This window comes from Equus przewalskii, chromosome 6 (genome assembly GCF_037783145.1).
Source record: "Equus przewalskii isolate Varuska chromosome 6, EquPr2, whole genome shotgun sequence".
In the NCBI taxonomy this organism is placed as follows: domain Eukaryota; kingdom Metazoa; phylum Chordata; class Mammalia; order Perissodactyla; family Equidae; genus Equus; species Equus przewalskii.
Window position 1 is genome coordinate 46413629 of NC_091836.1, and position 25673 is coordinate 46439301.

A 25673-nucleotide genomic window follows, 5' to 3' on the forward strand; every position below is an offset into this window, starting at 1 on the left:
CCATGCTTCCCAAGACTAAGGCCTTCTTCACTTTGGCCTTTCAAACCTCACGCAAGTGAGGCTACTAGTGAATTCTAACATGGAACCATAAAAAGAACAATTTCTAGAAAATGTAGGACACATTCCCCATGTTGACATAATACATTCCAGGAGAGCTATCTCCAATTCTGCATTTTATTGTCCTATCACAGGTCTCTTTTCTTAATGTAAAGTCTATTATTCAAAGCATAGTCATAAGGAATGACAAAGAGTAAAGTGAAAAGATGTAAACAGTAATTCAAGTGACATTATACTCAATAATAAACTTTGCATACTTACAAATTTATGCCAACTATTTATTAGCAAGGAAAAAGGAATAAAGCTCTTCTGATGAAAGAAAAAGAAAGTTTTTCTCATAAGAAAGGGTACGGAATATCCAGTACCTGGCACACGAGGTCAAGAAGAAAATCCCAACAAATATAAAGACGTCATTTTTCAATGGCCCCTGACAGAAAAGTTAAAATATATTAAAATAACATAGGGGCCGGCTCCGTGGCCAAGTGGTTAAGTTCGCGTGCTCTGTTGCGGTGGCCCAGGGTTCGGATCCTGGGCACGGACATGGCACCGCTCGTCAGGCCACGTTGAGGCGGCATCCCACATCCCGCAACCAGAAGGACCTGCAACTAAGATATACAACTGTGTACGGGTGGGGGGGGGGGTTGGGGAGATACAGCAGAAAAAAGAAAAAAAAAAAAAGATTGGCAACAGTTGTTAGCCCAGGTGCCAATCTTTAAAATAAAATAAAATAAAATAACATAAAATTATAGAAAATTAAATCCACTGGCATATTAGATATACACTCTAGTTCACCCATGGATTCAACAGACTTAAAAATGGAAAGACAAAAATTTTATTAACTGATTTAAGAGAAAAAAACACTATGTATTAGATTTATGTATAAATGCTTAAAGAGTACATACCTACAGAATTATCTCACCTCAATGTTTATTTGCAAAACTATGAAGTATAAATCCATAATCCACAGGTCCACTTTAAGAATGAGGCAGTGATAAAGACAATATATTTATAATTGTGAAAATTAGTAAACAGAAAACTCATCTAAAATGTGGTCAGGAGGCCAGAAGGGGGAGCTCTTATGTCCTAGAATGACTGCAGACCCAACAGGAAGAAAAGCTTCCTCTTCTAGTCCAGCGACAGCTCAGCTGATGAGAGACGGCCACAATCAGCCAACGAAATGCCACCACACTTTGAACTCCTCGTCTCCTCCAACAGACTCTGTTTATAACAGCCCTCCCAACGTCCTCTTCCCCTCTATACATGAGTTTCTCTTCCCCTTATTGTTCATTACTTGCACGTGGTTCACCATGGTTGTGGACCCTGATTTGCAATGCTTTGCTATCCCGAATAAACCTATTTTTGCTGGAGAAATAAATGGCTATTTGCTTAAGGTTAACATAATCTTGCATTTCTTTCTTGTTCTGAAACTTATGCCTTATTATATATGAATTAACTTGCATCAGGCTTTCCCATGTGACTTACATTTAGAGGATTTCCCTCCATTGGGAGTTTTCACATGACTTTGAAAGTATTTGTTAAAACGGAAAACTTTCCCCTATTTTTCACATTTATAGGGTTTCTGTCCAGTGTGCTTTCTCATCACATGGCTTTTTAAGGATGAGGGCCAATTAAAAGCTTTCCCACAATGCTTACATTTAAGAGGTCTCTCTCCAGTGTGAGTTCTTCCAGGGATTTGAAATGTACTGGGACGACTGAAGGCTATCCCACATTGTTTACATTTATAGGGTTGCTCTCCAGTGTGCACTCGCATGTGTCCTTGAAAGACTGTGTGATAAACAAAGGCTTTCCCACATTCCTTACATTCATATGGTTTCTCTCCAGTATGAGTTCTTTCATGTACCTGAAAGGATTGGAGATAATTGAAGCCTTTCCCACATTCCTCACGTTCATAGGGTTTCTCTCCAGTGTGAGTTCTTTCATGTATTCGAAATGTATTGGGATTATTGAAGGCTTTCCCACATTCTTTACATTTATAAGGTCCATCTCCTATGTGCAATATCATGTGTGTTCGAATACTTGTGATGTAAATGAAAGTTTTCCCACATACCTTGCATGCATAGGGTTTCTCACCAGTGTGAGTTCTTTCATGTTTCTGCAAATCTAGAAATGAACTAAAGATTTTCCTGCATCTTTTACATTCATAAGGATTCTCAGGGTGAGTCCTTTCATGTCTTTGAAGAGACTGGCGATAACTGAAAGCTTTCCCACATTTATTACATGTAAAGGGTTTCTCTCCATTGTGATTTCTTTCATGTTTTTGAAAAGACTAGAGATAACAGAAGGCTGTTCCACATTCTTTACATTTATATGGCTTCTCTCCATATCCCTGATACTCACATGGTTTGTGTTGGGTGTGAAATCTGAGGTGCCTATTAAGGGACGAATGACACACGAAGACTTTTCCACACACACTGCATTCACATGATTTTACTGCAACAGGAGGTTTCTTGTTCAGATTAAGATTTAGAATCTGGCTGATGGTTCTCCACACTGACTACCTTCTTTACTTTCACAGAATCTCTCTCCCATAGAACTTCTATAAAAAATGAGAAGCACATTATGAATGGTCTGTTAATGAGTTTACATTTATTAATAGGTATTAGAATTACACCTTTATCATTTTCAGGGGAAGTTTATGTTTTCTGCCTTGTCTGAATTGTTTGAAAGTGAACAGACTGAACGTGCTGCAAGAAGGCTTGACCACAGTTATTTTCAAAACACCAACAGTCATCTGTGGGCTTTAAAATACTGTTTCCAAGTAAGCTATTTTGTAAACACTGAACATCTGTCATATTTAAGAAAACATTTTTGGTGAAAATTTTCTAGAAATAAATTTATTAGAAGCTGGGCTCATTTATTTTGCTTTTTAAAAAAATTTCGGGGCCGGCCCCATGGCTGAGTGGTTAAGTTTGCGTGATCCGCTTCGGCGGCCCAGGGTTTCACTGGTTCAGATCCTGGGCTTGGACATGGCACCGCTCGTCAAGCCATGCTGAGGCGGAGTCCCACATGCCACAACTAGAAGGACCCATAACTAAAAATATGCAACTATGTGCCAGGGGCTTCGGGGAAAAAGGAAAAATAAAATCTTAAAAAAAATTTCATGATATACTCACACTCCCTGTGGGACGCTGCTTCCTCTTGTGAGGCCAACTCACCTTAAATTTCTCCCCTGGTTTTTGGATTGATCTTCAATGTCACGATATTCCCATTTTTTTCCTAAAATGCAGACCCAGAAAAATCACTATGATTATTAGAAATTACAGAAAAATTAATAGATTCTAGGTCCATGATGAGCTGTGACCATGCCTGCTTTATTTATGAAACTAGTCCCTTTCCACCTTCCACATCTTATGACAGTGTTGATAAGCAAGAAATACCTGTTTTCTAATTGACTAAGTGAAGGAATGTCTTTATTCTTACCCACTGAGGCCAGGTTCCTGAAGGTTTCCTGCATCACATCTCTGCAGAGTTTCTTCTGCAAAGGATTCAGCAGAGTCCACTCCTCCAGAGTGAACTTCACAGCCACATCTTCAAAGGCCACTGGGTCCTACACCATCCCACATATGTGTAGAGAATGGATGAGACTGACAGCACTGGGGATCTATATGTAAATCATAAGAAGTTCATATATGACCTCAAAACACTTATTCTATGACTTGGTTGTCAAAACTCTTACTCTCTGTACACACTCAATTCCTCATAAACGTAACTCTCAGGAGCACATAGAAATTATTCCCACAGTTTAACTCTGATCGCTTCGAGTCTTATTGCTTTCTAATGGCAGTTGAGAACACCTTGAAGAAATGAAAGTCATATGTCACTTAACAACAGGGATACATTCTGAGAAACGCGTTAGGCCATTTCATCATTGTGTGAACTTCATAGAGTGTACTTACACAAAGCTAGATGGTGTAGCCTACTACACACCTAGGTAAGATAAGATACAGTACTTATCTCATGAGACCACAGTCATATATGAGGTCTGTTGTTGACCAAAGTGCCATTATGTGGCACATGACCATAATGCTATAAAAATAAAAAGAGTTTCCATTTTAAGACCGTCGATTCCTTGTGAGAAAAACACTTTTATCTCCTTCCTTCTCATCCAGCATATCACTCGGCATGCCACAAGACACATGGTCAAATCTGGATAAAGTTTTAATGAATAAAACACACCGACAAACTGCAAGCTTTTTCTTTTATTCCCATCACCAAACATGAGAAGCCAGGAGGCTTATGGAAATCCAACTTCAACAAGGTCCAGCTGGCCATACCTTCCTGAAATACTTCAGGTCACTATAAAGATTCAGTTCCAGCAAGATGAATAAACATATTCTTGTGAAGAATTATTAACTTTAACTTGTTTGTTTAATATTTACCACAACATTCGTCCCAACTGTCCCATTTCATGGACCTGGCAATTTAATCAGAAGTTAGAGCTCAGGCATGAGGAAGAAGGCATACACTCACAGGCCTTAGGGCTGCTTCCTATCAATTGTTAACACACATACACACACATACTGAGACGACAGGATAACAGAAAAGCTCTTTCCAACAGAACTGTAACAGTGGACCCTGGGCCTTGCTGATCTTAAGGAACCAGATAAGAGTTGCAGTTTGCAAGTGAGTTCACCGAAGTCCACAATGGTTTACTGGTGAATATGCCCATCATTATAAAATACACGAAGGGTTCAGCAGTGCTCTCCTCCAAAAAAAGTAAAATCTCCTTTTTCCAATTTCAGAGGAAGTGATTTCCAATAAGCCACTCTAGAGGCTGCCTTTGCGCTTCTCTCATTTCTGTGCCCTCATGTGGGGCACAGGAACATGACACCCAACCCCTAACTAGGAAATCTTAAGCTGAATAATCCCTCTAGCCACTGGTCTCTGAAAAAAGATCATTAACCGACTGATGTCCATGTGCAAGGGACAGAAAAGGCTCCCAGACAGCAACTTTGGTGCTAGAATTTACCCATTCAGTAAAGCAACAGCAGAAGTGGAACACCTCTCTTGTGGGCCCAGGGTGTAAAACGAACTGCTGGGGCCAGCCCTAATTACTCTTTGTAGAGTGGCTCTGTAGCGCTTGCTCATAACCAAGTCCTACTACCTTGTGTGCAGAAGAGAACGAACATTAGCAGGCCTGAGACTGCTGATCCTTAGAAATGCTTGCTCACTAAGTTCATCCTTCAAAGGTATCCGAATTTGGGAAAGATCCCACCAACCTAACGGGTAGGAGTGGTTCCGTGTGCTTAAACTGTTTATGGAAACAATATGGTACATCCTGAACTCTTGTTCTCCTTCTGAGTCTGGACTTTTGTTACAGGAGAGAGTGCCTACATAATCAGACCTCAGAAAACACTCTGCACACTGAATCTCTAATGAACTTCCATGGTAGAAAATATGACACAAGTGTTGTCACAACTTTTGCTTGGGAAACTGAGCTCACCTTACGTGATTACACTAAGAGAGAACATTTAGAAGCTTTCATCTAGTTTCAGCCCAATCAAACTAGGTACTAAATAGACTAATGAAGGATGATTAACTATCCTAATACAAAAATTGAAAAAAAAATTTGGTAATGTCAAAGCAGAATGAAATAAGTGGAAAAAGGGCACATGTTCTTAAAAAGAACTCAATGTCATTGATCCCAAATTATATCTTTATAAAATTTCATAAATCCCCAAACAGACTTTTTAGGAGTCAACAGAAAGCACTTCTCCAAAGTGGCAGAACAATGGTCAGTCTTCTGAAGAACAAGGTAATAAAGACTTGCCTAACATGCATCAAAGACTTTCTAAGTATACTATTCCAGTCAGCATAGGATTAGCAGAAAGCTAACAAACAGACCGAGGGAAAGCAAGAGTCTTCCACAGGCCAGCAAGTATATGGAAAGCTGGTCAGGGACAGAGTGGGCAGTGCAGACCAGTGGCAGACATCATAAACACTTGAATATACATGTGGGGCAGGGACAAACTGTTTTCTAATCGGAAAATGCATTGTATTCCTCTCTAGTCCAAGGACAATAATAAATTTACTGTAGATTTAAATGTGAAAGATAAAACTAGAACACTTTCAGAAGTAGGGCAATTGTATTTTTGATGCAACTATAGGGAGAATTTTCTCATACAGGAAAAAGAGAGAGCCATAAAGGAAGAGATTGACAACTTCAAATACATTAAAATTAAGAGAGTTAAACAATAAAGTGGGAGAAAAATATCTGCAACACAGGCAATATAAAAGGATTAGTGTACAGAGGAAAAATGAATGCACATATGATGGAAAAAATGGGAAAATAACCAAAATATATTTAACAGAAGATGAAACACCATATATGAAAACAGGTCCATTTCCTCAGTAATGAGGAAATATCCAAATAAAACATTAAGTAGATTCCACCACATGCTGATTAGGACAAAAATCAGTCTATCTGATACTCTCAAGTGCTGATCATAGTAAACAAATAAACAGTTATGCTCAAACGTAGGAAGGGTCAGCTGATACAGTGCATTGCCATTTTCTGTAAATTTGAACTTGACCACAATCTACAGCGCAGCAATTTTTCTCCAATGTCAGAAAAGTTATTGTGGACCTGCACTTGGAGACTGATATAAGCATGACAGGAGCAGTATTTTTCACTAGAGTAAAAAATAAACTTGAAAAAGCACAAACACCAAAAGCACTGAAATGGGGAGTAAACTGGATGCCCCACAGTCTCAGGTACTAGCATGTGTGAAACATACCAAGGCAAAGAAACCACTGAAAAATCTTTTCAATGTAATTTCATTAATACTCTTTTATGCAAAGTTCAAAGGAGGCAAAACTAAAAAAATATTACTTAGTGAAAAATAAAAGATGCTAAAGGTATGAAGAATAACCACAGAACCAGGACACTGATCATCAAAAGGGCAAGATGGAGATGAGTCAGAGAAGGGAACATAAGGAGATTCTAACAACTACCCAAGGCCCATTTATGAACTTAGTGTGAGTGTGTGTGTGTGTGTATGTGTGTGTGTGAGGAAGATTCACCTTGAGCTAACATCCATGCCAATTTTCCTCTGCTTTGTATGTGGGATGCTTCCACAGCACGGCTGATGAGTGCAGTAGGTCTGCACCTGGGTTCTGAACCTGCAAACCCTGTGCTGTCAAAGTGGAGAGCGTGTAACTTTAACCACTCTGCCAGGGGGCCAGCCTCTCGCTTATGAATTTTGATAACTATTCCAAGGATATTTATAGTTATTATTATTATTTTTTCTTTTTTAAAGATTGGCACCTGAACTAACAACCATTGCCAATCTTTTTTTTTTTCCTGCTTTTTTTCTCCCCAGATACCCCCAGTATATAGCTGTATATTTTAGTTGTGGGTCCTTCTTGTTGTGGCATGTTGGATGCCACCTCACCGTGGCCTGATGAGCAGTGCCATGTTCGCGCCCAGGATCCGAATCGGTGAAACCCTGGGCTGCTGAAGCAGAGCACGTGAACTTAACCACTCAGCCATGGAGCCGGCCCCTACAGTTATTATTAAATACTGTCAAAAACTATTTTCTACATTCTTTTCTGAATATACTTGGTGATAAAAATTTAAAGAATTAACTAAATTTGGAGAAGAACATGATTTGTATATCTTTGTTTGCCCCATAACATGGCAGTCTGAGTTTTAATTCACAGTTTTGGCAGCAAAAATTGGTAACAAGCCAAGTGTCCATTTGGAAAGAATTGGTTACATCATCACAAGCACCTTTAGAAATAACCAAGGGTGGCATATATTGCTATGTAGAGACCTGCAAGTCCTACCAACCAAACAATTAAACAAAGTACTGCAATGTATATACCATGTTATCTTTTCTATAACCATTATGGTCACTTAGCAGAGGCAGATGAACCCCAGGCAAGATGTAGAGATGGATGACACCAACACATGCTAAGAATTACCAGACCAGACACTGAAAGTAACCATGATTGATATGCTAAGGGCTCTAATGGAAAGAGTGGACAACACGCAGGAAGAGATGGGTAATGTAAGCAGAGATGGAACACTAAGAAAAAAATCATAAAGGAATGAAAGAAAAACATTGTAACAGAAATGAAGAATGACTTTGAGGGGCGCAACAATGCACTGGAAACGCCTGAGAAAAGAATCAGGGAGCTTAAAGAAGTATCAACAGAACCTTCCAATCTGAAATGCACAGACTAAAAAAAAGAACAAAAATGACAAAACAGAATATCTAAGAACTGTGGGACAATTACAAAAAGCATAACATATACATAATGGGAATACCTAAAGAATAAGTAAAAAAGGAAGGAACAGGAAAAAAAAATGAGTCAAGCAATAGTGACTGAGATTTTCCTAAAATTAATGAAATACACCAAAAGCACAGATTCAAGAAGCTGAGAGAACACTAAGAAGGATAAATACCAAGAAATGCACAACCATGTTTATCATATTCAAAATGGAGAAAAATCTAAGACAAAAAATATAGTGAAAGAAGCCAGAGAAGAAAAACATCTTATTTATAGAGCAACAAGGATAAGAATTAAATTGGGCCTCTTTTCATAAACCACGCATGCAAGAAGGGAGCTTTGTGAAATAAAGTGTTGAAAGAAAAAAAGCCACCCAACTAAAATCCTGTATTGAGCAAAAATTAGCCTTCAAAACTGATGGAGAAATAAAGATTTTCTGAGACAAACAAAAATGGAGAGAATCTGTCATGGTACCCTGCTCTGCAAGAAATGTTTAAAGAAATTCATGAGAAAGGAAGAAAATGGTAAGAAAAGGTACAGCACTACAGAAGGAATGCATGATGGTAAAATAAAATCACTTGTTCTTCTTCTTCTTAATTAACCTGACATGTAACAGTTTGTTCAAAATAATAATAGTAACAACATAATTCAGTAATTATAACTTTTGGATAAGTGAAATGAACGACGGCAATGTTACAAGGGACAGGAAAGGAGAAATTGCAACGCTTTGTTATGAGGTACCTGCACATCCAGTGAAGTGGTACAGTGCTACCTGAGAGAGGACTCAGGTTAGTAGTAAACATCTACTGAAAAATCAAGGGCAACCACTCAAAAAGTTTTAAAAATGTGTAACTGATATACTAAGAAAGGAGAAAAATGGAATCAGGCAAAATGCTCAATTAAAGCCAGAAAAGGCAGACAAAAGGTAGAAGACAAAAAAGAAACAAAGAACAAGGGCAACAAATAGAAAAAACAAAAAATTATGGGAGCTATTAATCCAACTATATCAATAATCACTTTAAAAGTCAATGCTCTAAATACAAGTGAAAGAAACTGTCACAGCAGATAAAAAGATATCTAATTATATGTTATTCACAAGAAACACACTTTAAATATAAACACACAGACAAAAGGATGGAGAAAGACATACCATGCTAACACTAAACAAAGGAAAGCTGGCATCGCTATATTAACTTCAGACAAAGCAGACTTCAGAGCAAGGAAAACTTGCAGGGATAAAGAGCGACATTACAATAATGATGAGGGGTGAAGAGTCCAAGAAGACACAGCAATTCTTCATGTGTATGTACATAACAACAGTGTGGCAAAATCCATGAGGCAAAATTGATATGACTAAGGGAGAAATATATGAACCCACTATCATAATTGGTGACTTCGACACCTCCCTGTTAGGAATTAATAAGAGTTCCAGCAGGCAGAAAATCAGGAAGGACATATTTGAATTGAATAGCATCACCAAACAACTAGATTTAACTGAAATCCATTTGAAATACTTCATGTAACAGCAGCAGAACACACATTCTTCTCCAGGTCACAGGAAACATTCTGGTACCTAAAACACACCTTAACAGATTTGAAAGTATAGAAATCATAAAAAATATACTCTCAGAGCAAAATGGTATTAATCTAGAAATCAATAACAGAAGTTGGGAAACCTCCAAATATTGGAGATTAAACACCACACTTCTAAATAATACATGAATAAAAGAAGTCTTAAGAGCAATAAAAAATTATTTTGAAGTGAAAATACAATTTATCAGAGTTTGTGGGATACAGCAAGAACAGCGTCCAGAGGGAAATTTATACTACTGAATGCATACAAAAGAAAAGAAGAAAGACTGATAATCAATATGTAAATATCTACCTTAGGAAATTACAAAAGGAAAAGTGAATTAAACCCAAAGTACAAGAAAAGAAATAATAAAAATTAGAAATCAATGCAATTGTGGGAAATCAATAGAGAAAATTAACAAAACCAAAAGCTGGTTCTTTGAAAAGATTAATAAAATTGATAAACATCAAGATAACCAAGAAAAGCAAGAAAAAAAGAGGGAAGACAGAAATTATTAATCCCAGAAATCAAAGGAGGGTACAGGCGTACCTCACTTTAATCTGCTTCACATATTTTGCACTTTTTACAAGACCCTCCATCAAAGATTATGACTCAGTGAAGGCTCAGATGATGGTCGGCACGTTTTAGCAACAAAAAATTTTTTAATTAAGGTATATACGTTATTTTTTAGACATAATGCTACTGCACACTTAAAAGACTGCAACATAGTATAAACACAACTTTTATATGCACTGGGAGACCAAAAAATTCATGTCACTTGCTTTATTGCAGTGGTCTGGAACTGAACGCACAATATCTCCAAGGTATGCCCGTAAATGAAAATGAAAAAGCATTTGACCAAACCCAACATCCATTTATGATACTAAGAAAAGAAGGGAACCTCCTCTTCTTGGGAAAGAACATCTACAAGAAATCTGCAGCTAAAATCATACTTAGTGATGAAAAACTAGATATTTTCCTGTGAGATCAATTCCTAGTACAAAAAGTCATAGTTAATTAAATAAGACAAGAAAAAGAAAGAAACAGTATACATAATGGAAAGTAAGAAATAAAACTGTCTTTACTGCATATGATGATTGTCTATGAAGAAAATTTCAAAGAACCCACACAAAGAAAATTCCTAGAACTAATAAAAGTATAGACAGGTTGAAAGATACAATGGTAATATACAGAAGTCAATGATTTCCCATAGAGCCACAGAAATTTAGTCAACTGATCTCTGACAAAGGACCAAAGGCAATTCAATGGAGAAAAAGAGTCTTTTCAACAAATAGTGCTGGAAAACTGGACATCCACATGCCAAAAAACAAAAACAATCTAGACATAGACCTTACACATTTCACAAAAATTAACTCAAAATGGAACATAGATCTAAAATGTAATACAAAACTATCAAACTTCTAGGAAATAACATAGGAGGAAATCTAGATACAATACGAAAAGCAAGATTCATGAAAGAAAAGAATGGTAAGTTTGACTTCACTGAAACAAAAAATTGCTGCTCTGCAGAAGACAGTGTAGAGAGATTGAAAAGACAAACTGTAGCCTGGGAGAAAACTCTTAAAACTCAACAATAAGAAGAACCTAAGTAAAAATGAGCTAAAGATGTGAACACGCAACTTGCCAAAGGAAATATACAGATGGGAAATAAGCACATGAAAAGATGCTCATCATAATAGGTCATCAGGGAATTGCAAATAAAACAAGGAGGTAACCACTACACTCTTAGTGGAATAGCTAAAATTTCAAAACACTAAGAACATCAAACGATGGCAATGATCTGGAGCAAGAGGAATCCTCAATAACTGCTGGTGGGAATGGAGAATGCTGTGCCTTCTTTGGAAGCCAGGTAGTTTTTTAAAAAAACTAAACGTACTCTTACCACAAAATCTAGCAATCACACTCTTTACCCAAATAAGTTGAAAGCTTATATTCACACAAAAAGCTGCATGTTTACAGGGGTTTTATCAATAATTGCCAAAACCTAGTTAACCAAGATATCCTCCAATAGGCGAATGGATAAGCAATCCATGGTACATCCATTTGATGACACGAGCCCAGCACCATATAACTGAGAAGGGAAAGAGTGCCTTGGTTCCTAACAGTAGTGGCTGCAAGTTTGACTTGGATAAGGAGTGTCCTGGTGAGGCCTTGTACTGTGGATTTAGCATATGTGGAGATAAGTGTTCCTTTTATTTCTATCTTGGGTACCTGTCAGGCAAGAGATTCTCAGAGTCCTTTTACCACAAAGGGGAACTCTCAGAGACAGACCTAAGAGTCTTTCTCTAAGATATGTACAGATGAGTTGATTTTTGTGAAATGTGTAAGGTCTATGTCTAGATTCTTTTTTTTTTTTTTTTTTTTTTTTGCATGTGGATGTCCAGTTTTCCATGTACAGATGGAGCTAACTGTTGGTCATAGCTCAGATGACTGCCTGATGTTTGGTCAGTTGTCCAACCTGGGTCCCATCCTTCATCAAGGATGTCCCCGATTAAGGGATGAAAAGCAATGACTTGTCCTGAGCTCCATCATGTAAGATTGTGACGATGTCACCTGAAGTCCATGAACTCTCCATTGCTGCTCACTCAGTTAAACCCAAGGGACTCCTCAGGGAGCCAAGGGGTCTGGGAGAGGAGTGACCTCCTTTAGCACCATGGCATTTGGCAGGGGACTGGGGGGAGGAGAGGCCACCTCCTCCTGCAGGTGGGATATGCTGGAGGGTGCAGGTTTGGCTCCAAGTCTTACCACAGAATCTAGCAATGACTGCAAGGTCTTGGTAGCCGTGCTGAGCTCCTGGGGTGCTGTTTCCAGGTCCTGAGTCATAATGGGCAGCTGGGGGGAGGGTGACATGCTCAGGGCCCAGGAGAACCCCTATTTACAGGAGAGCCCAGTACTTGGTGGTAATTGCAGCTCTAATGACATATAGTGTGGGCTGAGGAGGGCAGGGTCTTGCATCAGAAGCCCACGGACAACTTAAGGCCATCATGGGAACTCCAGGAGGCACGCTGGAAGGTCTGAGGCCTCTATACTGAAGGAGACACCGAGGGCGCTAGCCAGAGTCCCTGTTGGATGCAATTTAAACACAGTCTAGAGCCTTCTGTGATAGGAGTGCCTTCAAGGTGGGCCAATTTGCAAGTAACAGCATAAATGGGCTTAAGTAAAAGCAAGGAATATGTTATCTCCAGAAGACCAAAATAATCTAGCCAACCTTGTGGGTGCTGAGAGGGACAATAGCTATTTCTTCATGGTGTCAGGGACAGAGTGGCCCCTTGTTTATCAAATAAGTTTGAGGAAATTAACCAAGGTGTCAGGCATCTCCCTTTATGTGTGGGTTATGGCCCATCTGCTTTTTGTGAGCTCCTCTGTTCAATACTTGTATGTCCTGAATATGAAATGAACTTCCTCAGAAGAGGATGTCGTTAATGTAATGTCATCCCTGTGCTCCTGGAGCAAGGGCAATGCAGTTCAGACCCTGCCTGCAGAGGCTGTGTGCACTGGCAATGGTGGTGAGGTTCCCTGAGGGTAACCCAGTAAAGGGGCACCACGTCCCTTCAGAGGGGAATGCCCAATGCAGCTGAGAGGCTGTGGACACAGGACTGGACAGAACAGACTTAGCCGAATCTGTGAGAGCAGAGGCAGAGTGTTTACCAGTTGCTGATTGGGTGGAGTCAGTAATTTCCATGATGTTGGGGACTGGGTACGGGGCTTATTTGGTGTGACCACAGCCTCCAGGTTGTGGCAATCCACTGTGAGGTGTCGTTCATTCTTCCAGACTTAAGAAGAGGCCAAATCCAGCTGTTCAAAGGAGAAGCACTGAGGAGAATTACCCCTTCACTAAAGAGGTTTTGTATAATGGTTTTGTTTTTGTAAATATTTTTGAATTTCTGTATATTATGATGTTTGACAGCTTAGAAAATCTTTTTGGCTGGGGAGACTGCCCCTGCCTGGGCTCGCCAGTTCTTGAGATAGCAAAGGGTCCAACTTGAAGCAAGCCTTTGATAAGCAAACTAAATAACCCAGAGCTAGACCTTCTCTACCTGGCCTTAACCCATCTTTCCAAGTTTTCAGTCTTGCCCCCATCCCATAAGGCTAGAGGTCAGATCCAGGGCTCACTCTCTCCTGGGACCCATCCACCATAAACTGTCCACGGGTCAGACAGTTATTCCTTTGATACAGGAACCATCTGAGCCTAGACTTCACAACAAAACAAGAAGCCCCGTCAGGTGCAGCTGCATACCATTCTGCTGACTAACTACTCCTGGTCTGGGTGCTTTCACTGGTTTACAGTCTGAAGGCCAAAAAGCCTGCAAGTAAGCCATGGTTTCAACCAAACATGGCAAACACCAAGACCCAAATCTACTGGGGTAGGTACCCACTTGGAAGGGATACTCCAGTCCCACATCCCAGATGACATCACCCCAGCCCAGGAAGTAACTGCTGGAGAGGACGTCGCCTCAGACGACATCACCTCAGCCCAAGGTTCACCTTTGGAGATGTCTTCACCACCTGTGCTGGAGACAACTTCATCTTAATACTAAAACCTCCTCCCCAGTGACCTTATGGACTGCCTCTCCTACGGCATGAAGTGGACACAGGACTATTGCTTCTCTTCCTTTAATATAGGGATTCTATGTTTCTGAGCTCGTTGTCTGCTTAGCCCATGATCTTGGTATATTCCTGGCTCTCTGCTAAAATGGACACCCCTACAATCCCAGGCCTAAAGGGAAATCTGGCAGAGCTTACTACTGTCTGCACCATTCTAACAACTCATAAGCCCCAGGAGGCACCTGCCTCTTATCAGTCAACTCCTTGACTCCTGGTAAGAGGACCACTCACTCCCCAGTGCCTTCTCCCATCTCTTCCTGCTTTCCACCATGACTGCCATGACCACTCCTTCCCTTTAATTACACTCAAACACCACTCATCTTTACAGATGTTACCGAGCAAAGGGGCATGATCTGCTTGCTGCAAGACAAAAGCCAATCTTCAAGAGGCAAGATGGTGGCAGAGAAAGGGCATTTATTAAGAGAGAAGCTGGCAAATCAGAAGATGGTGGACTAGCATCCTAAAGAACCATGTTAAGGGGACACAGAATCTTGAAGCAGTTATATAGGCCAGTGGGTTATAGGGGAGGGGTTAGGAATGTTGACCCTCTGATGTTATGGAGTCTTCCAGTCTCCATTGATGATGGCTGTCAGCATAGACTCTCTGTTTGGGGTCAGCACATTCCTAAGGAACTCAAAGAACAAAGTTCCTGTCTTATTGCAGCTGGGAGGTACATACACAAGTTGGGGTCATAAAATCTACAGAGCAGGTGGATCTCCTGGAGGGTGCAACTCCAGCTGGGTTAGTCAGTCACAGGTCATTCAAAGTTACAATATGGTTTCTTTTCTACAATATGGCTTCCCTTATGTCAACCTTGTGTTGAGCTGGTATCACACATACTTTACTAACTTATCATTTCATACCCTCCCACAACAGAACCGCCACCTTGACCTGAGTACATCCCAACACACTTCACAACTCCACCAAGATAATGTTAGAGACGCCCAGAATTTCAGATTGATTTTGGCTAATGCCATATAATGGGGAGCTTAGCTACGGGCTGGCCTGCAGACTCCTTGTATTTCTACTTGTCTTCCTCCTTTATTCTCATAATAAAATATTTTCTATGCTGTTCAGGGAAACTTACGCCTAACTCTCTAGAAATCTCCACTATAATCACCCAAATCTTTCCTTAATATGATGACAAAACATCAGAGGACTGATTGTACTGTAAATATTTTTAATTTTCTGTATATTGTAATGTTATGACATCTTAAAAAACCTTTCTGGCTGGGGAGAGACTGCCCTTCCCTGGGGGAGCTGATTTTTAGAGACAGCAAAGGGCCCAGCTGGGCACACGTCTTTAACATGCAAACAAACCAATCCAGAGCCCAGAGCGGACCTCACCCTCCTTTCTCTGGCTGTGCACCCCCGGGGAGCAATAACCTCCCTCCTTAATAGTCTCAGGGCCAGGAGCCAGGCAACTAGGGATCACCCCTATAGCCCAAAGCCCACCAAAATTATTCAAACAGCCAGTCCTAAACTGCTCGCTCAGCTGTGCTTTGCCTGTCCTGGAGAAACCCCAATAAAGTCTGTAGCCTAAACACTATCCAACGGGGTCTTCTGCCTCCTGACAACCCTGGTGTCTTTCCCAGGTGGCCCTGCATGGCACGGTGTGCAGCGTAAGTGCCTGACAATACGGCACTTTTTGATTGTAATGTAAGTGCCTGACATTAAGCTTTTGACTGTGGAGGCACCTGTTTCAAAGACATCCGCTGGCAGCTACACTGCCAGATAAAGAGCCATGCTGCCCCACCCAAGAAGCTCCCTATTTAGAAAGCCCTGGGTGACCTAGATAACCAACGACTTGAGTGACCCTGCTTTTCCCATCCTGCGCTTTTATTCCTGTTCCTATAAGTTTGCCATTAAAGAGTGAACCCGTGAAACCCTAGCCACCCCACCCTTGGACCCCAATAAAGGCAGAGGCCCCTGGTCTGCTCATGCTCTCGCTCTCTTCTCCTTGGGCCTGCCACTGTTAAAAAGAAATGACAGGCTGCACATGGAGTCACCTGACCTAAGCCCACCAAGACTTAACACCTCACCTAGCTTCGGCTTCAACCTCCCCCAGGAACGCAGTCTTAACTGGTCAGTCTGGAATTTTCTGGTCAGCACCAATGAAGTAATCCCCTGATAGATCCTTTTTGTCCCCCAAAGTGATAAATAAATGACAAGCAATAGCATATATTGGGGTATCTGAGGAAGCCATTTGGTTAAAAACTAATTCGGCCTGACCTTGTTTTTCCAAGAGGGCCTGACGTGGCCTGTTGAGCATGCACTGTACATCTGCTTTAAACATTCACAATGCCTCAAAGACAAGAACGATGCCCTTAAAGAGAAGGTGTATCTTCCCCCATCGGCATTCCCCTAAGGAAAAGCATCTCTCCCTAAAAACTAAGGACCACTTAAATGTAGTAGAATTCTCAAAGATTTACATAATATGAGTAATTTTCCTCATATTAATTAAGATAAAAATTCAACTACATTCCTCACATCCATTAAAATAGGAATTCATTTGCCTTAGGAATAGTACAGCCTTTTAAATGTCAAAGTTCCCTAGGGACATGGACACACACAAAATGATCAAAAACTGGAAAACGTGGGGCCGCCTAGTGGCGTACTAGTTAAGTTTGTGCACTCCGCTTTGGTGGCCCAGGGTTCGCAGGATCCCAGGTGTGGACCTGCACACCGCTCATCAAGCCATGACGTGGCAGCATCCCACATACAAAATAGAGGAAGATGGGCAAAGATGTTAGCTCAGGGCCAATCTTCCTCACCAAAAAGAGGAAGAATGGCAACAGATATTAGCTCAGGGCCAGTCTTCCTCACCAAAAAAGAAAATTCACCTGAGAACTTAAAAACACCCATCTCACATCGTGAGGTTCTCGTGCCTCAATGTAACCAAAATTCTATTTGGTTCCACAATTTTCTTGCCTTACTCACATCATATCCCTCAATCAACGTAACATTTTGAAAGCAGAAGAAACTAAAAATGTTACATCCTCACATGGGGAATAAAATTACAAAATGCTAAGGGAAACTACAGTGACAGGGCCCCTGTATTCAATTGGTCAAGGAATCCAAAGGAAAAAAACATGAATATTCGAATCAGATCAGACAAGCAGCCTGTTTCCCCAGAGTTAGGAAGGAAAAACCACATTTAGAAAGCTAAACACCTTCCTAAGCTCAGGGTCCAGACTCTCCCCAAGAAGTGAGGGGAGGGCACCTGAGTAGCCACAGGAAGGAGCTCTGGGAGCCCCACACACCCTCCTCTCCCCAGGGAACAGTGTACATGCTCCCTCTCTCAGGCTCCATTCTCACGGTGAGGAAACTTGGCTGGATCCAGTTTAAGGTTCTGACCCAAATGGACCCCCAGATTAATGGGCCCTAATCCAGGACACAGAGCTCCTGACTCTCACAGACTTTCTCAGTGTAAACGTATTACTCTCTGAGTGCACCTACACTGTGCATGCAAAACTCCAGTTATGTCTAGAAACAAGCCCAAGGGAACCACAGCGACAAGCTCAGAAAGGGCGTGACTCCCCACCCCATGAGCACGTGCACCCCCAGCTGTCCAGGGCTCTGCAGCTCCTCTCAGGATAAAGGCTCCTTCCATGGGGGTGTGAGCAGTAGGACACCTGCAGGGGAGGCTCCCCAGGAAGGACAACTGGGCCTTCAAGGCCTTCCCTCTGCAGGCTCAAGGGGGCCTTAGCTTAGACTCACTGCCCTCAGGCTCTGCTCCTCACTGGAGGTGATCTGATATTTAATTTTTTTTAATTTTTATTTATTTATTTACTTTTTTAGGAATATTAGCCCTGAGCTAACTGCTGCCAATCCTCCTTCTGCTGATTGGCCCTGAGCTAACATCCGTGCCCACCTTCCTCTACTTTATACGTGGGACGCCTACCACAGTATGGCTTGCCAAGCGGTGCCATGTCCGCACCAGGATCCGAACCAGCGAACCCCCGGCCGCCGAAGTAGAACGTGTGAACTTAACAGGTGCACCACCCGGCCCACCCCACGATCTGATATTTTAAATACACAAACCCAGTGTTTGAAGAACCAGCAAATTCACTCAAACCCAGTTTTTATGTGGAAAGCATGGAAGAAAATCGTAAGGCACCTTTTCTAGTTCAACCAGAAAACTCACAAACATCTGTTCTTTCACAAAATGAAGATGTCAGTTAATTACTATTTCCATGGCAAGAAGTTGTTTTGCAAACAATTTATCATATTTGAACAATTCTAGGTGTTGTAAGTCCAAGCCCCAGAGTTTCACTTGAAAACATCCAAAAGCAAAGAACAGACCTCAGAAACGAACTACACAAGCTCAGGAAAGAACAAACCTCAGAAAAGAACTACACAAGCTCAGGGATGGAAAAAAAGGAAAAGATTTTTAACAAATGCAAAGTAATACTGGAATATTTTACTTTCTCTGAAATTCACCTCTTTCTGCGTCTTTGAAAATATTTTATACTGTCTTTCAAACTCTATTGATGGACCAAATTTTACATTTATTGAAAAACAGGCTCAAAGAAGTGAACAAATCTTTTCAGGCTGACAAACCAGGTGGGGACAGTGCTGACAGGACAGATCACCCAGGAAAATTTCTCAAGAGGAACCTGCACCCAGAGGATTTCCCACAGGATGTCTGTGCCCAGGAAGATCCTGGGGGAGACGCACGAGGATTTCATACAACGTGGTTCCAGGCAGTTATAGGCTGCTTTTCTCTCGTGTAAAATATCCACACACACAAAACAAATATTTAAAAAGAGCCATTCATGGCTCTGTGGAAAAATGATGAACAAAATACTGCGTCTGCTTGAAACGCACCACAGAGAACGAATAGTTGATAACGATGCTGTGAATCGGGGAGGGGAGTGCGGGAGGGATCTGGAAATTCAGGGATTTACTGTCGGTCCTGGAAGACCTGGGGGGACAGGGTAGTGGATTTGAGATCCTGCTCCCCAGACATTTGTAAAACTCAGGAGAAAACAGGTCCCCTCCGAGGAGAAAGGAGGCCCTGGGGACCCACAGACCGCAGCCCCTCCGGGCACGGACCCCGGAGACCGAGGCCCGACTGTCCTGCGGGCCCTCCCGCGGGCCCCGCACCGTCTGGGACACGCGGGGCTGCGGGCGCACAGCGGCCCAGAGACGCTCCGGCCCAAGTCGCCGCGCGCAGGGACCACAGGACGCCCGGGGCCCGGCTGCCAGCCCCGCCCCCACGCTACGGCCGGAGGGGCCTGAGGGCCGAGCGGCGCCACCGCGGACTCGGGGCTGCAGACCCCGGAGGGGACCGCGGGAGGCCGGGCCCGCCCCGCCGCTTTCCACCAGCCGCTCCTCCCGCGTCCTCACCCCGGGGCCGCACGCTCACCATTTCCCGGCTTCCGGCGTCCCCGGCGTCGTCTCTTTGGCTCCCGCGGCGGCGCCGGTGGCAGCGCGAGCGGGGCAGAGGGAGAGCCGCCAGACCGTCACCTGGCAGTCGGGAGGCCGAAGCAGCCCGGAGCGAGCAGAGACGTGCAGGCAGCTCATGCGTCGCTCCACCCACCTACCTCAGCAGCGCCCCTGATTGGACAGTTCGCAAGGCCCCGCCCCCGTCGTGAATCTGTCCCCGCCAGCGGCAGTCGCATGTAAACGGAACTGGGTCTCGACACCTGGTTGGACCCTGCAGCTCTTTCTGAACTCGGGGGACAAGTGTGTACAGGGAATTCCGGAGTCAGTTTCCAGATAGAACTAAGCCCTTGTCCAGAGCAAGAGGAGCGTCCAGGTCAGGCCGGACCGGGGTCAGGGTCTTGGGATCACGCTGCGAGGCCGCTCATGGAACCGTGACCCTTGTTTACAATGACACTGATCAATGACCTCACCATACGTAATAAAGAGCCTGGCTCCGTTTTCATCCTTGACTCTCGACAGCTTGAGCCTTCCACCCGTCCCTTCCCCACTCCCACACACTTGGTACTTTCCAGAAAGATCCCACGGTCTTGAGAGAGCTTGGCTCTGGTGAGAAATTTGAACACACAGCCCTCGAGAGCAGGACTCTTCTCAAGCCAACCACAAGCGACCAGATGTGTTCAGTAAAACTCTTAGGTGTACATTTTACACTGGATGGAAATTTATTTTACATCAGTTTTTGAATGTTTCCCTAAGAGAACTGTGAAATGCAAAAACAGCTATGATGGAAACTATCATAACCTCAATTAAAAACAAAAAGCTATGATAGCCCCAAGGCAACTGGATTCTTATTTTTACTGATATAAAAAAATAATAAAAGGCTATGTAAATTTGGGATGTACCTGGAAACTCTTAATATGCTTAACAGATGTATCAAAACTCCTATTGCATTTATTTATTTATTTGAACAGCTTTACTGAGATACAATGCACGTTACACGATGGACCCCTTTAAAGTTTACAATTCAATGGTTGCAGTACATTTACAGATACATGCAATCATCACCACAGGCAATTCTAGAACATTTCCATCACCTCAAAAGAAACTTCTCTCCCATTTAGCTATCACTCTGCTAGCTTCCATCCTCCTCCTCCCAGCTCCCGCCCAGGCAATCACTAATCTACTTTGTTTCTACAGATTTCCCTATTCCGGACTTTCATGTGAATGGGTTATATAATACGTGGTCTTTGTGATTAACGTAAGTCACTTATAAATATTTTAAGGGATAGCCATGTTGTAGCAAATCTCAATAACTGACTTGTTCTTTTTAAAACTGTATTGTGGCAAAATATGTGTATAAAATTTACAGTCTTAACCATTTTTAAGTGTACAGTATTGTGTCCATTTACATTGCTGTGCAGCCACCACTACCTGTCCATCCACAGAGCTCTTCATCTCGCAAGTCTGGAACTCCGCATCCATCAAACAGTAAACCCCATCTCCCTCTTCCTCCACCCTCGTGAGCCCTATTCTACTTTCTGTCTCTCCGGTTCTGACTACTCTAGATACCGCCTATAAGCGGAATCATACAGTCTTTGTCCTTTTGTGACTGGCTTATTTCACTTAGCCAATATCCTCAAGGTTCATCCACTGTAGATACGTCAGAATTTCCTTACTTTGTAAGGTTTACTGATGAAGAGGGACTTACTTCTGTCATTTTGCTATTTGACTTCTATATGCCTTACAGCTTTTTTGTCCTGCATTTACTGCATTACTGTCTTCCTTTGTGTTGTTATTTTTGGTAGTAAAGTTGAAGTCCCTATCTCATTGCCTTTTGTGTATATTCTATAGCTATTTTCACTGTGATTACCACGGAGATGACATTTAAAATCCTAAAGTTATAATACTCTAATTTGAATTTATACCAGTTTAATAATATACAAAAACTCCTTTCCTCAAAATCTCCATCCTCACTCCTTTCAGTTGTTGCTGTCCCCAAATTACAGCCTTATACATTTTGTGTCCCAAAATATAAACTAATAATTTAAAAAAATGCATCAGTCCCTTAAATTATGTAGAAAACAACATGTGGAGTTAAAAACAAAAGTTACACTACTAGCTTTTACACTAATAATTAAAAAAAATTAGTCTCATAAGTCATGTAGAAAATAAAAAGTCTAGTTACAGATTGTTATAATACTAGCTTTTATAATTGTGCATTTACATTTACTGAGACCTTTATTTCTTTGTGTCGCTTTATGTTCTAGTGTCCTTTCATTTCAACCTGTAGGATTCTTTTTTAAGATTTTTTAATTTTTCCTTTTTCTCCCCAAAGCCCCCTAGTACATAGTTGTATATTTTTAGTTGTGGGTCCTTCTAGTTGTGGCATGTGGGATGCCGCCTCAACATGGCCTGAAGAGCGGTGCCATGTCCACGCCCAGGATCTGAACTGGTGAAACCCAGGGCTGCTGCAGCAGAGTGCGCAAACTTAACGACTGGGCCACAGGGCCAGCCCGAAACCTGTAGGGTTCTTTTTAGCATTTCTTGCAGGGTAGGTCTAGTGGCAACAAACCCCTCAGCTTTTATTTGCCTGAGAATGTCTTAATTTCTCCCTCACTTTTTTTTTTTTTTTTTTGGTGAGGAAGATTGCCCCTAAGCTAATATCTGTTGCCAATCTTCCTCTTTTTGCTTGAGAGAGATTGTGGCTGAACTAACGTCTGTGCCAATCTTCCTCTATTTTGTATGTGGGACACCACCACAGCATGGTTTTCTGAGCACTGTGTAGGTCCACACCCAGGATCCAAACCTGTGAACCCGGGGCTACTGAAGTGGAGTGTGCAAACTTAACCACTATGCCACCAGCTGGCCCCTCTCCCTCACTTTTGAAGGACAGTTTTGCCCAATATAGGATTCTTGGTTGACAATTTTTTAGGTTTTTTTTTCTTTTAGCACTTTGACTATATCAGCCCACTGACTTCTGGCTCCCATCGTTTCTGATGAGCAATTTGCTCACTAGCTTATTGATGATCCTTTGTGTGTGATGAGTTGTTTTTCTCTTGCTGCTTTCAAGATTCTCTCTTTCTTGTTGGCTGTTGACAGTTGGATTGTAATGTGTTTTGGTGTGGGTCTCTTTGAGTTTACCCTACTTGATGTTTGTTGAGCTTCTTGGATGTTTATATTCATGTGTTTCATCAAACTTGGTAAGTTTTCAACCATTATTTCTTCAAATATTTTCTCTCCCTTTGTCTCTCTCTTTTCCTTCTCTGGGACTTCCAAAATGTGTATGTTGGTCCCCTTGATGGTCTCCCACAGGTTCCTTATGCTTTGTTCACTTTTCTTCAATCTTTTTTCTTTCTGTTCCTGAGACTCAGTAATTTCCATGGTCCTATCTTCAAGTTCACTAATTCTTTCTTCTGTCTGCTCAAATCTGCCTTTGAATCCCTCTAGTGAATTTTTTCATTTCAGTTAATGTACTTTTCACCTCCAGAATTTCTTTTTGATTTCTATGTTTTCTATCTCTTTTTTCATATTTCCATTTCGTTCATACATCATTTTCTTGACTTTTGCCATGTCTTCATTTTGTTGAGTATCTTTAAGAGCATTGTGTAAAGCTGGATAATATTTAATTGTATGTATATATCACATTTTATTGATCCATTCCTCCATTTAGGGTCACTAAGATTGCTTCCACCTTTTGGCTATTGAGAATAATGCTCCTAAGAATATGGGTGTATGAAAATCTGTTCAAGTCACTGCATTAATTCTTTTGCATATACATCCAGAAATGGAATTGCTGGATCATATAGTTAGTCTGTTTATAATTTTTTTGAGGAACAATCATACTGTTTTCCATTCCAGCTGCAACATTTTACATTTCCATCAAGAATGCACAAGAGGGGCTGGCCTGGTGGTGCAGCGGTTAGGTTCGCACATTCCACTTCGGCAGTCTGGGGTTCACCGGTTCGGATCCTGGGTGCGGACATGGCACTGCTTGGCAAGTCATGCTGTGGTAGGTGTCCCACATATACAGTAGAGGAAGGTGGGCACGGATGTTAGCTCAGGGCAAGTCTTCCTCAGAAAAAAGAGGAGGATTGGCAGCAGATGTTAGCTCAGGGCTAATCTTCCTCAAACAAAAAAAAGTGCACAAGAGTTCCAATTGATGTTTTCAGTTTTTTTACGCTGTCCTTTGAAGCACAAAAGTTATTAATTTTGTTGAAGTCCAAGTTATCTATTTTTTCTTTTGCTATTTTTTATTTTGGTTTCATATCTAAGGATTCTTTGCCAAATCCAAGGGCATGAATATTTTTCCCTATGTTTTTTTCTAAGAATTTCATAATTTTACCTCTTATATTTAGGTCTTTGATCCATTCTGGTAAATTTTTATATATAGTGTATTCATTCTTTTGCATATGCCTATATGCAGTTGTCCCAGCAACAATTCATAAAAATGATATTCTTCTCCCATTATTGGCACTGTTTCAAAATCAGTTGACCATAGATGTATGGGTTTATTTCTGAAATCTCAATTCTATTCCATTGAGATGTATGTCTGTCTTTGTGTCAGTACCATGCTGTCTTGACTACTATTGATTAGTAGTAAGTTTTAAAAAAAGGAAATGTGAAGTCTCCTCCTTTTTCTTTATCAAGATTAGTTTAGCTACCCTGGCTCCCTTACAATTTCATATGAATGCATAAAAGAGCTTGCCAATTTCTATAAAGGAGGCAGGGGGATTTTGGTAGGAAATGTATTGAATCTGTAGATCATTTTGGGTGGTATTCCATGAACAATGTCATGTCTTCTGATCTATGAACATGGGATGTTTTCCTATTTATTTAGATCTTTATTAAATTCTTTCAACAATGGTTTGTAGTTTTCAAAGTATTTTTTGTACTACTTTAAAAAATTTATTTCTAAGTATTATATTCTTTTTCATGCTATTGTAAATGGATTTTTCTTAATTTCCTTTTTCGATTGAAATACAGTTGATTTTTTCTTACTGAGTTCATAATAGTTTACATCAATGTGAAATTTCAGTTGTACATTGTTTCTTGACTGTCACCACATAAGTGCTCTCCTTCACCCCCTGTGCCCACCACTCACCCTCATTCCCCTGGTAACCACTGAACTGTTCTCTTTGTCCATGTGTTTATTTATATTCCACATATGAGTGAAATCATATGGTGTTTGCCTTTCTCAGTCTGCCTTATTTCGCTTAGCATAATATCCTCCAGGTCCATCCATGTTGTTGCAAGTGGGATGATTTTGTCTTTTTTATGGCTTAATTGTATTCCACTGTATATATATATATATACATACCACATCTTCTTTATTAAATCATTAGTTGATGGGCACTTGGGTTGTTTCCATGTCTTGGCTATTGAGAATAGTGCTGCAATGAACATAGGGGTGCATATGTTACTTTGGATTGTTGATTTCAAGTTCTTTGGATAGATACCCAGTAGTGGGATAGCTGGGTCATATGGTATTTCTATTTTTAGTTTTTTGAGGAATCTCCATACTGTTTTCCATAGTGGCTGTACCAGTTTGCATTCCCACTAGCAGTGTATGAAGGCTCCCTTCTCTCCACACCCTCTCCAACATTTGTTATTTTTAGTCTTAGTGATTATAATCATTTCAACAGGCATAAGGTGGTATCTTGGTATAGTTTTGATTTGCATTTCCATGATGATTAGTGATGTTGAACATCTTTTCATGTATTTATTGGCTGTCTGTATATCTTCTTTGGAAAAATGTCTGTTCATATCCTCTGCC

The 25673-nt window shown here is 41.2% G+C and overlaps 2 protein-coding genes across 3 annotated transcripts; both read right to left on the reverse strand.

Annotated features, from left to right (window-relative positions):
- Positions 1 to 1473: 1473 nt before the first annotated feature.
- On the reverse strand, positions 1474 to 2400 carry LOC139084244 (zinc finger protein 791-like). Its single transcript, XM_070626615.1, has 2 exons — positions 2380 to 2400; positions 1474 to 2344 (listed from the first exon to the last, which is right to left on the reverse strand). The coding sequence occupies exons 1-2, from the start codon at positions 2398 to 2400 to the stop codon at positions 1613 to 1615; spliced, it is 753 nt and encodes a 250-aa protein (XP_070482716.1). The 3' UTR covers positions 1474 to 1612.
- A 90-nt stretch (positions 2401 to 2490) lies between these two features.
- Positions 2491 to 20322, reverse strand: LOC103542100 (zinc finger protein 791-like). 2 transcript variants are annotated; one of them, XR_542634.2, is made up of 4 exons: positions 19884 to 20322; positions 3499 to 3679; positions 3234 to 3294; positions 2491 to 2614 (listed from the first exon to the last, which is right to left on the reverse strand). XR_542634.2 is itself a non-coding variant. In XM_008509035.2 (4 exons), the coding sequence occupies exons 1-4, from the start codon at positions 19884 to 19886 to the stop codon at positions 2542 to 2544; spliced, it is 264 nt and encodes an 87-aa protein (XP_008507257.2). In that variant the 5' UTR covers positions 19887 to 20311; the 3' UTR covers positions 2491 to 2541. The 2 variants fall into 2 exon arrangements, 1 of the variants encoding a protein (XP_008507257.2); XM_008509035.2 differs by having other exon boundaries at positions 3499 to 3625; positions 19884 to 20311.
- Between the last annotated feature and the right edge of the window lie 5351 nt (positions 20323 to 25673).

Coding starts and splice junctions, on each gene's coding strand:
- LOC139084244 (XM_070626615.1), bottom strand. CDS start 2,400: ATGGAGAGAAGCCATATAAAT. Junction 2,345..2,379: donor TGGAGAGAAGCCATATAAAT/GTAAAGAATGTG, acceptor TGTTATCTCTAG/TCTTTTCAAAAACATGAAAG.
- LOC103542100 (XM_008509035.2), bottom strand. Junction 3,295..3,498: donor CAGGAACCTGGCCTCAGTGG/GTAAGAATAAAG, acceptor TCTGCATTTTAG/GAAAAAAATGGGAATATCGT. Junction 2,615..3,233: donor AACCAGGGGAGAAATTTAAG/GTGAGTTGGCCT, acceptor CATTTTTTATAG/AAGTTCTATGGGAGAGAGAT.